Source organism: Bubalus kerabau, chromosome 9, assembly GCF_029407905.1.
Source record: "Bubalus kerabau isolate K-KA32 ecotype Philippines breed swamp buffalo chromosome 9, PCC_UOA_SB_1v2, whole genome shotgun sequence".
NCBI classification, from domain to species: Eukaryota; Metazoa; Chordata; class Mammalia; order Artiodactyla; family Bovidae; genus Bubalus; species Bubalus kerabau.
The window spans coordinates 70,159,535-70,171,756 of NC_073632.1; the positions used below are offsets into that span (position 1 = coordinate 70,159,535).

Consider the following 12,222-nt stretch of genomic DNA (forward strand, 5'->3'; position numbering starts at 1 on the left):
TGAAATTTGGTAAGGGGAGGTAAGGGTAGAGACAGGATTGTATCGTGGGAAAGCAAGCTCCTCTCATTTGTCAGCTTACTTATAAAATCAATTAACTGGCAGCCTCAGCAAAGCTGAGATTTTGAAAGTAAGTAAAGATAGTCTTAGTTTGGTAGCTGTGGACTAAAGCTGGTATGCTTTATTCTTGTATATCAGTACACAAGAATTCTGGTATTCTGTTAACAGCTGATGCTGGACACAGGACAAACATACTCAGTTAACTAGTCCCAGCCATCAAGTTAGTAAAGAGCAGGTATAAAGAGGAATTGGGGCAGATAAACAGGACAAACAATTGATAGCAAATCTGTGTATTTCTGTTTATAGAATACTTGCAGCAGTGTTATCTTGAGTGACTGTCATAACCCTGAGTTCTAAAAAATATTAATTTCAGATGTTCTTTTCAAGAAAAGAAGAATGATGTTTTTGGAAAATAAAAGTACCCTAAGTAAATACTTCAAGAGGAGTGCATTCTGAAGAAATCTATCACTGTATAAGTGGCTGCTACATTAATAGTCTTTAAGGATGCTGAACTGTAAAATTTAATGTTGAATATTAGGAATATATTCTCAGTATTTATTTTTACAAAGTCTCTCGTAGCTAATAATTAATTTAAAACCAAAAAATTTATTGTTTGTATTTTGTTATTCTCTCAACTCACCTTCACATTTCCCCCCCTTATATTTGATGGCATACATCTTGCTGTGTCTTTCCAAAGTTGTAAGCTGATAGGATTAAACCTGATTTAAGACTAGGGAAATACTGTGCTAAAGACTGATACAAAAGTGCTTTTATATGAGCACTGGAAATACTCACATGAAACCACCTCAGTTAGATGATGGTTTTCTACGATGGCTCTAAATCTGATGAGGTTTTTGTTCCTGTTGTACATAGGGACTCCATCAGGAACATCCTCACCATTAAAAAAAGAACAGCCCTTATTCACTCTACGGCAGGTTGGGATGATCTGTGAACGTTTATTGAAAGAACGTGAGGAGAAAGTTCGAGAAGAATATGAAGAAATATTGAACACAAAACTTGCAGGTAAGAGATGAGTTTTAGAGTCTTTCCAGAAACTCATCCAAAGAAATGCATTCTTTCTTATATACATTTTACACATCAATTAAATTACCCCTTCTATACACTGGTAGGCATATTCTCTAAGAACCAGAGAATTTCAAGAAAGGAAATGAACTTGGCTATAGCTCATGGCCCTCCTTAGTGACTTTAAGAAATAGTATTTGTTAGCCATGTAGATGAGCAGCAATATTAGGAAACTAGATATTTCTTTTGATAGTACCCTATGCTTTGGCTGTTTACAGAGAAGCCTGGAGGGCTACAGTTTGCTTGTGGGTTTTTTTTTTTTTAAAACACTTGGTTGTTTTTTATATTTTTAGGTTCTGCTTCTACCTTTTTTTTTTTTAAGTTATTTTACTTTTCCAAACTTTGAACTCTTTTATCTTGTATTGGGGTATTAGCCGATTAACAATGTTTGAGGTAGTTTCAGGTGAAGAGTGAAGGGACTCAGCCATACATATACATGTATCCATTCTCCCCAAACCCCCCCTCCCATCAGAGCTGGCACATAACATTGAGCAGTTTCATGTGCTATACAATAGGGCCTTGTTGGTTATCCATTTTAAGTATAGCAGTGTGTACATGACCTTTCCAAAGTCCCTAACTAACTCTTCTCAGGCTTCCCTGGTAGCTCAGACAGTAACAAATCTGCCTGCAGTGCAGGATATGTGGATTCAATCCTTGCATTGGGAAGATCCTCTGGAGAAGGAAATGGCAACCTACTCCAGTTTTCTTGCCTGGAAAATCCCATGAACAGAGGAGCCTGGCAGGAGGCTACAGTCCATGGGATTGCAAAGAGTTGGACTTGACTGAGTGACTAACCCTTCCTTCCTTCTCCTCAGCAATCATAAGTTCATTTTCTTAAGTCTGTGAGTCTCTCTGTTTTATAAGTTCATTTGTATTGTTTCTTTTTAGATTCCAGATATATATAATTTCTCCTTCTCTGACTTCACTTAGTATGACACTCTAGATCCATCCATGTTGCTGCGAATGACATTGTTTCACTTTTATTAATGGTTGAGTCATACTCCATTGTATATATATACACCACATCATCTTTATCCATTCCTCTGTCAGTGGACATATAGGTAGCTTCCATGTCTTCTTGTAAACAGTGCTGCAGTGAACACTGGGGTGCAGGTATCCTTTCAGATCACGTTTTTCTCCAGATATATGCCCATGAGTGGGACTGCAGGGTCATATGGTAGCTGTATTTTCACTTTTTTATGGAACCTCCAAACTGTTCTCCATAGTGGCTGTACCAATTTACATTCCACCAACAGTGTAGAAGGGTTCCCTTTTCTCCACACCTTCTCTTTTCTCCACACCTTCTAGCATGTTTTTTGGATTTTTTGATAATAGCCATTTTGACCACTGTGAGGTGATATTGTAGTTTTGATTTGCATTTCTCTAATAACTAGCCATGTTGAACATCTTTTCATGTGCGTATTGGCCATCTGTTTGTCCTCTTTGGAGAAATGTCTGTTCAGGTCTTCTGCCCATTTTGAGTGGATTGTTTGTTTTGATGTTGTCATAAGCTGCTTGTAAATTTTGGAGATTAATTCTTTATTGGTCACATTGTTTGAAGAGGTTTTTGACTTTGTATCTTTCATGATAATTTTGCATCAGTCTGAAGACTTGAAATTTAACTGGCACTGTGTACATAATTTTATCAATCTGCTGCATTCTTTTAATTATCCAGAAAATTTTTTTCCATAAAATTTGATAATTTAAGTGTAGTAAATAAAATATGTGTGCTAACATAATCAGATTTTCCCCCCTGATTTTTAAGCCACAGATTTAATGGATATTGATATTGTAAACTTCATGATTAGGGAGTTAAAGTGCTAATATAGGTGAGAGAGTTTGTTAGTTATATAACATCTTTTTCTGTGGCATCTAATTAAGTTACAGGTGGATATTTGGATTAATTACATATTTTACTACGCTTTTTTGTCCTGTTTCCTCTCATTGCAGTACATTACCATTCATAGACTACTTATAATAATTTTCAGAGGAAAAATATCTTTACTTTTGATAAGAAATAAGCCCCACCCAGCGTATACATGAGGTTGTGTGATTTCAGCTGATGTGGGTTTCCTAAGCTCCATGCTCTTTCCATTTGAAAAGCTATTACTATTGAGGTTGTGTGTCTAAGTGCCAACTTAGAATTATTTCACTATATATATTGGACTTTTGAGTTTCTCTGGCCTTGATATATTAAGAGGGCATTTTTACAAATCATGTAATTGATAACTATCTCTATTTATAGAACAATATGATGCATTTGTGAAGTTTACACATGATCAGATAATGCGACGATATGGAGAACAGCCTGCTAGTTGTAAGTATTTCACCTTTGAACCAAATACAAGACAATCTTATGGAGATGTTTGTTATAATTTATTATAATTATCTTCATACACAAGAGAACTTAACAATATCAAGGAGAAAAAATTTGGAGGAAATAGGCAGTAAAATTTTACTCAGGCTTATTACTTTTGCTTACTTAAATATCTAGGGCAGTATATTAGGGATGAAGCTTTGGCATGTTTAAATTTTGATCTGAACTTTGCACTCATTTTCCTTTTCTCTCCCTTTAGATGTTTCATGAATCACGTTTTCTGCATTTATGGGCTGCCTTGTTCCTTGTTGAGTTGTTGCAAGAGGTCCCAATTATGACATGCAGCAATGCCAATACCCCTCTGTGAATACAGGTTATTTCAAGCTTTCGTCAGTGGCAACCACTCTTAGGCAGCAGCTGGATTTGGAAATTTCCTTGATGTCAATACCACCCGGATGTGGACCTTTGCTACCTGTATTAATGCCAGTGGCCTCCTTTGCTGTATCATTACAATTTGGCTTCTATTAATGTTTGGAAAGGATTAAAGCTGGTATTCTAAGAACATGCCCTTCACTGGTTGTGTAAATAAAACTGTAGAAAGACACTTCAGATGAAGTTAGTGTGATTTTAATTGTGCACTACAACCAAGCTATAACCAGTTAATAATTTAGGATGTAATCCCAGGACATTATTAAGCGAATAGCCTACAGTGCTTCCTATGAACTAGTGGAGGAGGAGGGCATTTCTGTATTCCAGGACTTCTTGGGGTTTCAAATGGGTTTATATGATTTCCCTGTTGGGATTTTTTTTTTTTTTTTTTTGGTAGTTTTTATTTATTCTATCAGTCTTTTTAACGAATGTTTATAGCTGCATTTCCCCCCCCCACCCCCATGTATCATTGTTTTACTGCCCTTGTAGTACTGGAATTTAGTTGGAAGAATAAAACATTTACTTCTAATCTGCTTGTTTTTAATGTACAGATGGGTAGTATTTGAATAAAGCCAGTGTTTTAAATGTAAGCATTTTCCAGGAATCAATTTTCTGATAAGATTTCAAAATCAGTCTTTTCATAAACTGAGTTCTGATTCCAAGTTGTCTCTCTCCTCATTGCATGATTGAAGGTTAGTTTTAACAACTGTATACTTTAAAGGAAAATATATGAAAGCATCATTCAGTACTTCTAATTCCCATTCCATACATACTTTTCAGACACAGCTTTCCTATAATGAAGTGACCAAAAAGTGCTTCAGTGAATTCTTTTAAATTCTATTAACATATTTCTACTAATTAAGTCATAAATATACTAGGATATGTTTATAATTGACCTAATTAGTGGAAGACAAAAAGGATTTTTTTTCCTTTTTAACTTTAGTGATTATATTTCACCAAAATTATATTCTTGTCTAAACCAAGGCCAAAAAGTGGTAGAGGGCCTTGGCAAGATCCTCAGGTAATCCATATGCCCATTAAGTGCTTTAGAAACATTGGTATAGCAAGGGTGGCCATAAGTAAGGTGGATAATCCTACCTGGTTTTAATGGACTGACAGATTCTCAGCCTCAGCATTACTGACAATTGGGGCCACCAGATTCAATCTTTGTTGTGGGGAAGACTATTGCATGTAGGATGTGTAGCAGCAGCTCTGGCCTCTACCACTAGATGCCAGTAACACCCTCCCCCGGTCCTGACAACCAAAAATGTGCCTCCAGACGCTGACAAATGTCAGGGCAGGGGCGTTAAAATGGTCCCCAGCTGAGAACCACTGGTCTAGTGGGACAGCATTTTAGAATGCAAGAGTAAGTAAAAATTATGGAGGAGTGAGGATAGAATGTAAATATGCTTTATCTCTTCTTCACTCCAAAATGAACATTCTTTTTATATAATAAGCACGTGTGACTTTTCGTGTAGATTTAAAGTTTATAAACTGGTCTGGTATAGAGGATATGCTGTAAGGAAAACTAGTGCTGGCAGTCTGAATGGAGCCTCAAATAACATTTTAATTGTAGATTCAACTTTGATCAAGAACAAAATTTCCCCCACAGCCAGATTTCTGCTTATCCACCTTACCCCAAAATTCTGTCTTATGGGCTGCTTCCTAATTTTAACTGATTTAGTGTGTGACGTAATTTCAGAAAATGAAAAATGTGGGCAACTTCTTGGATTTATTAACAGTTAAGATTTAGATGGACCCAGTAAGTGGTGATTAGTACAGATGCAAGCCTCACTTTGAATTCCCAAAAAGCTCTGAAATTGCTTCCAGTAAGTATAGAATTTAGTCGGCCAATAGTCATCTTATTCTTTACAGTAAAAGGCTGTGCTGGTATTGTGCTGTACTCGGTTACTGTAATGTAACTAGGGTAAATCACTGGATATAATTCTCTGTATAGGAAAAACAGGCACAGGCAATGTGAAAAAAATATAGTAAGTTTAAAAATATCAATGCTATCTTTGGCCTATTGCAAGAACTTATATCCTAAAGAAAATGGTTTCCAAATGAGATATTTATTGCATCAGCAACATTAACTGGAGCTCTTTACAGGTTCTACCCCTAGAGACTGCTTTAGAAGACTGAGGGGAGGTGAAGACTGTCAGAATCTGTTTGACATGTTCCCCAGCTGATCCAAGGTTGGAAATGATTGTATCTGCCTTTTTTGGGTTACTCCCTTACTTCAAAATTACATAGTAACTGGTGTTAATAAGTGAATATCCTGCTAAAACACCTGATGAGCCTGTCCCTGTCTACTCACAGATAGGGCTCCAGCAGTTATGTGCGCCTACCTTTGCCCCAGCTGGGGAGCATTAGCTCATTCAAAGGTAGAGCCAACAGTCCTCTCTCCTGCACCCATTTTCCTTTTATATATAATTCTCATAAAAAACTTGATAAAAGACTAAGTCTTTTCATCCTATAATCCCTCTTTAGGTATTACCTATTTTTGTGTTCTATAATCTTTAGAACAAAACTCAGGAGAATTTTCTAAACTTCTATTCTCCCACTTTTTTGGTCAATTTTTATTAGAAAATCAAAAGCTAAAAATACAGTCCAACAATCCTCTTAAAGGGAACAATTATTCTGCCCTTTTTGCTTTGTATGTATATTGTTTAAGAACACGTAGCCCACCAGGCTCCTCTGTCCATGGGATTTCCCAACAAGACTTGGAGTGGGTTGTCATTTTTCTGACCCACGGATTGAACCCAGGTCTCCTGCACTAGCAGGTGGATTCTTTTACCTCCTACTTAAAGGAATGCTTTCCTAATTTAACATCTAATCCATATTCAGGTTTTCCCATTTGTCCTCAAAATGTCTTTTGCAGCTTTTCTTCCTCCCTAAAGCAGAATTCAGTTACGATTCTGACTTTCTGGAACAACTAAACTTGTCATCTTATTGAATATTTGTCGTTAATTAATGTCATTAAACTCTTCCTTTAAACGTACTGTAATCTGGAAGTTAAGTCTAAAGCATTTATTAGTTTCATGTTAAAACTTCATGGTATAAGATGATGCTATGATCTGTTACTATATCACACAAACTGCTATGATAGGTGATGCCTGCCAGGCTTTTGTCTTCACTCTTCAGCCACTCATTAGCCACCAACATTTTGCGCAAGGCTAAATCTAATCAACATTTGAAACACTTTGTTCAGTTGGTGGCAAGATAACACCAACCACCACACTGGACTGATTTTCTTTCCTTTGCTGGTTGCTGGCCTGGTCTTTTCTCTGAACTTTAAAGCATGCCTAGAGATGACCTGGGGCTCCTTGCCTCTAGTATCAACTCCTCAGTTGATGGCATTGCCATTCAGAAGCTTTTCAGAGAGTACTGAATTCCTCACATCCTTCATCCAATCTTGATTTCCATCTAAAATCTCAACCATCTCTACTACTACCCTTGTAGGAGACATCTGTGTCTTGCCTGGGTGATTCCAGTGACCTCCAAATTGGTCTTTGTTTTGCCTCATTTGTGTCTCCTCACCTATTCCAGTCTATTCTCATAGCCAGTGATCCTTTAACGGTCTTTCTAAACAACAGACTGGTTCCAAATAGGAAAAGGAGTACGTCAAGGCTGTATATTGTCACCCTGCTAATTTAACTTATGTGCAGAGTACATCATGAGAAATGCTGGGCTGGAAGAAGCACAAGCTGGAATAAAGATTGTCGGGAGAAATAACAATAACCTCAGATATGCAGATGACACCACCCTTATGGCAGAAAGTGAAGAGGAACTCAAAAGCCTCTTGATGAAAGTGAAAGAGGAGAGTGAAAAAGTTGGCTTAAAGCTCAACATTCAGAAAACTAAGATCATGGCATCTGGTCCCGTCACTTCATGGGAAATAAATGGGGAAACAGTGTCAGACTTTATTTTTTGGGGTTCCAAAATCACTGCAGATGGTGACTGCAGCCATGACATTAAAATACGCTTACTCCTTGGAAGGAAAGTTATGACCAACCTAGATAGCATATTCAAAAGCAGAGGCATTGCTTTGCCAACAAAGGTCCGTCTAGTCAAGGCTATGGTTTTTCCAGTGGTCCTGTATGGATGTGAGAGTTGGACTGTGAAGAAAGCTGAGCGCCGAAGAATTGATGCTTTTGAACTGTGGTGTTGGAGAAGACTCTTGAGAGTCCCTTGGACTACAAGATCCAACCAGTCCATCCTAAAGGAAATCAGTCCTGGGTGGTGTTTGGAAGGAATGATGCTAAAGCTAAAGCTCCAGTACTTTGGCCACCTCATGCAAAGAGCTGACTCATTGGAAAAGACTCTGATGCTGGGAGGGATTGGGGGCAGGAGGAGAAGGGGACGACAGAGGATGAGATGGCTGGATGGCATCACTGACTTGATGGACGTGAGTCTGAGTGAACTCCGGGAGTTGGTGATGGACAGGGAGGCCTGGCGTGCTGCGATTCATGGGGTCGCAAAGAGTCGGACATGACTGGACTGAACTGAAAGGATGGCTTAGATGGCTTCCTACCTATAAAAGTTAAAGACCTTACAGTGGTCTACAGCTCTCCACTCCACCTCATTCAGTTCCGAGTCTCCCTCCTGCTCACTGTGTGTCCCACACTGGCCGCCTTCGCTGTTCCTCCAGTGCAGCTTGCGTACTTCCCTTAGGACCTTTGTTATTGCTGTTCTCTATCTAAAATGCACTTCTTCCATAAAATCATGGCTAAATCTTTTTATTCAAACACCATCTCAGGCAGGGCATGTTCAGCATGATCTGCTTCCCTTTTGCTGTTTTGTTTTTTTTTTTTTAAACGTTGTATGATTGTTCTTTGCTATTGATAGAAGGCAGTGAGGGCAAAGATCTATGCTCACTGAAGTACTTACAAGTTGCTGCAACAGTGTCCCATGATACATGCTCAATAAATAATTTGTGAACAAATCAATCACACATTCTTTACCTAGATTTTACCAACCATAGTCAAAAATGAAACAGATGATTGAGGGCACATCTGACTGAAGGGGAATGGCTGGAAATACTGAGGAAAAAATAGTGACCTAGTTGTGAAGATACACTGGAAAATGTCACACAACAGAAATCTAGTCTTTGATCATGTCCATGATCTGCTCTGCTCTATGCCTCATTTCAGGGACCCCTAGATGACCCCTAGAAGTTCTGCCTCTAACACATGGATTCCAAGGTGTCAAAAGCCTCTTGTATTTGTATTTATACATTCATTTGCATCATGAATTCCTTAATTTCCAAGTTGACAGCCCTTTGTGCATATGTACATGTGTTTCAATTCTGCTGAATAAGAAATTTAGCATCTTCTAAGATGAAGATAAGACATTTAATCTATCTGAACTAATGCAACTCTGGTAATTGTCTCAAGGCTTTGTTGGGCTAGACACTTTATGCTCTGGCTTACAATTGATTCTTTATTTCTGGTACCTTGGGATTTACTTTTCTTTTTAACCCTGGCAAAATTATGATAATTTGTCTGGGGGTACATTAGGAATGATGCTAAAGCTGAAACTCCAGTACTTTGGCCACCTGATGCAAAGAGTTGACTGACTGGAAAAGACTGATGCTGGGAGGGATTGGGGGCAGGAGGAGAAGGGGATGACAGAGGAGGAGATGCCTGGATGGCATCACTGACTCGATGGACGTGAGTCTGAGTGAACTCCGGGAGTTGGTGATGGACAGAGAGGCCTGGTGTGCTGCAATTCATGGGGTCGAAAAGAGTTGGACACTACTGAGTGACTGAACTGAACATTTCATCTAGCACTTAAAGTTTCTGAAGCAGGAAGTGGGGAAGGGAGCGGTTATCCATTAATGTTATCTCAGCTCACCTTGTTGCCACAGGGCTAAGGAGCCCTTTATACTTACATAATACCTCCTTTATACTCCAGAATTAATGAGGCTTAAGTTACATATTAAGTCTGTTTATGTTAAATTTGTCCTCTAAACACAGACCTACAAGTGCATAGTTCTAAGGTCTTCAACTATAATAGTCCTCACTGAATTTGGACTTTTTCCCTCCCAGTCATATTTGCATGGTAATTTTGGTATGTTAGTATACTTAAAGACACATCCCAGAATTCTCTTGGAACCAGGACATTAAATAATGAACTTGAGGTCTCTTTGTTTCACTATCTTGATTTGAATTCTTATTATGGAAGAGATTCAGGTGTCATTTCATCTGAGCCTTAAGGGTTGATGTGATTTGTAAAGATTTTTGAGGCTATTTAAGACTCCATGATGGGTCAACCTAAAGTACAATATTTACTGTCTTTTATCAGAAAGCCAAACAACTTGAGACTTTTTAAGCTATAAGACTAAAGGAAATGGGGCAGTAGAGGCAGTTTTAGAACCTCTGGAGGGAGAGAAATAATCCTCTAGAATATTCATCTTATTACATAATTTACACAAGTGAATACCAGTGCAAGAAACTGGTAGAACAAAAATAACTATTAATACTATTAGATCAACTGCAGATCAACTGATTCTCTTAGATAAAGGGATTTATTACTTTTATATATTATTCATGTTCAAGAACAATTTATTCATAATTTCTTCATGACTGAGAATTGCAGTGATATTCTGAGAAAGTTTCTAGTTGCGTGTTATTTGTTGGATTTCAAAGTTCTCCAAAGGGGCTTTGATACATTCCTGTTTGGGATTAACAGTCTACTTTTCTGTTTAAACATCACACAGGGATTCCACACTTCTCTTCTTGCCAGATAATCTTCTTTGAGCCGTGTGTAAACATGACTGGTCTTTTTCTCTTAGGCTAACTGTTACCTTTCTGGCTTCACTCGTTTGCTGTCTAGCAGCCTCCCCATGTTAGCCTTGCCACATGGTCAGTCTTCTGTTTGGTAGGCTTTATAAATCCCAAAAGTTCTAATTCAGAGACAGCTCTAATAAACCGAGCACTGGAGGCTATAGCTAAGGAAATTCACCACGTATTTCTGACCCCAAAAATGGGAGTTAAAATCTCAGTGTTAAAACATTAGTTGGTGAGCTGAAGTACAGTTCAAATGCATACTACTAGATTAAACTATAACTCTTACTGGAAAACATTAAGTATAATTAGACTCTACTGTCAATAAGACACAAATGGAAAAGTGCTTACCACTTAACTAGTTCTCATCTTTCAAGGAGTATGGAAACTGCTTCCCTGCCAACTTCTTAAACTACATCAATAACTTAAGAAACAGAATTCAATAATGACCTTTCTGGGACATTTTTGGTGAACTTTGAAAAACGACCTTTATATAAGTTTTAGACCAAACAGTTTCAATTTGTCTCATTTTAAATTAGAAATAACTATTAAGGAACAACTTATTCTGGTGTGGTATGGTTCTATCTCTAGTGTAGATCTGGAGAAACTATAAACTATTCTGCATGCTTACCTGGACATTGTAGAATTGATTTTAAAAGGATACTGGATAATTTCATTCCTTTCTTCTGAGGTTACAGAATTTGCATCCATTTTTTCAGCAGCTGTCACAACTGTTGCAAAAGCCTTTTGAGAGACAGGACAGAGGAAGATAAAATCTGCTGTTGTCAAACATCTTTTATTTTTTGCACTTAAAGGCTCTGTATTTTTAAGCCAGGTCAAACACTGCTGCTGCTGGTAGCTGCACATTTTTAAAAATTGTACCAAATTTTAGGGTCTCAGAACTACACTGATGATCACTTTAAATAAGTACACATTAAAAGAAAGTGGAATGGTTCCCAAATAATCTTGTATTTCAGAGAACTAAGAAATGTGCAGAGAAAAACAAGAAATAAAAGTTGAGAAGCTGAAAAAGTTGAAAAGCATGAGGCTGTCCTGTATCTTCTACTCCTAACCTCCGTCACCCAGGAAAATGCCTATTTTTCTTGGAAGCAACCAATTACCATATTTTTAAAGAGTGACAAGACATACTTCAAATAGGGCCTTTAACAAAGTTAACTTCTAATATTCTGAAGAGGGAAAGAATAATTATTAAAGAATAATAACAGTTGTCCTTTGCCTTGCCAAGTATTCCTTGTACTTTCTGATTGCTAAATCTGTTGTATAGTTATTCCAATATTTTCTTTTCTTTCATCCAATAAGGGAAATGCTAGTTAATAATAGACTGTTTCATCCTGTGGGATAACAGAACTGACCTCAACTGTTGAGCTTTTGTTAAACATACTAAAATGTACTTATTTTGACCTGGCAAGGACATAGCATTATTAACAGAATTAGTTTGGTTGAGGTGTTTGGGATCAGCATTCTGGGGCTTGGGTGGAACTGCTGAGCAGTTAGGTGCCTTTTCGGAGAAACTTGCCAGGTGATTTA

General features: G+C 37.7%; 2 protein-coding genes across 6 annotated transcripts in view; one reads left to right on the forward strand and one right to left on the reverse strand.

Moving 5' to 3' along the window:
- The window catches only part of AKIRIN2 (akirin 2), a 28,445-nt gene extending 23,969 nt beyond the window's left edge, over positions 1–4,476 (forward strand). For both annotated transcript variants that reach the window (XM_055535542.1, XM_055535541.1), the window contains exons 3-5: positions 931–1,080; positions 3,386–3,457; positions 3,717–4,476. In XM_055535542.1, coding sequence (XP_055391517.1) covers positions 931–1,080; positions 3,386–3,457; positions 3,717–3,727 — 233 coding nt within the window. In that variant the 3' untranslated portion in view covers positions 3,728–4,476. The remainder of the gene's footprint in view (positions 1–930; positions 1,081–3,385; positions 3,458–3,716) is intronic.
- Positions 4,260–12,222, reverse strand: part of ORC3 (origin recognition complex subunit 3) — a 76,058-nt gene continuing 68,095 nt past the window's right edge. For 3 of the 4 annotated variants that reach the window (XM_055535524.1, XM_055535523.1, XM_055535522.1), the window contains exons 19-20: positions 11,339–11,418; positions 4,260–10,825 (exon numbers count right to left, since the gene is read on the reverse strand). In XM_055535524.1, coding sequence (XP_055391499.1) covers positions 10,720–10,825; positions 11,339–11,418 — 186 coding nt within the window. In that variant the 3' untranslated portion in view covers positions 4,260–10,719. Of the gene's footprint in view, positions 10,833–11,338; positions 11,419–12,222 lie in introns of all 4 variants that reach the window. The other variant, XM_055535525.1, reaches the window with a different exon arrangement.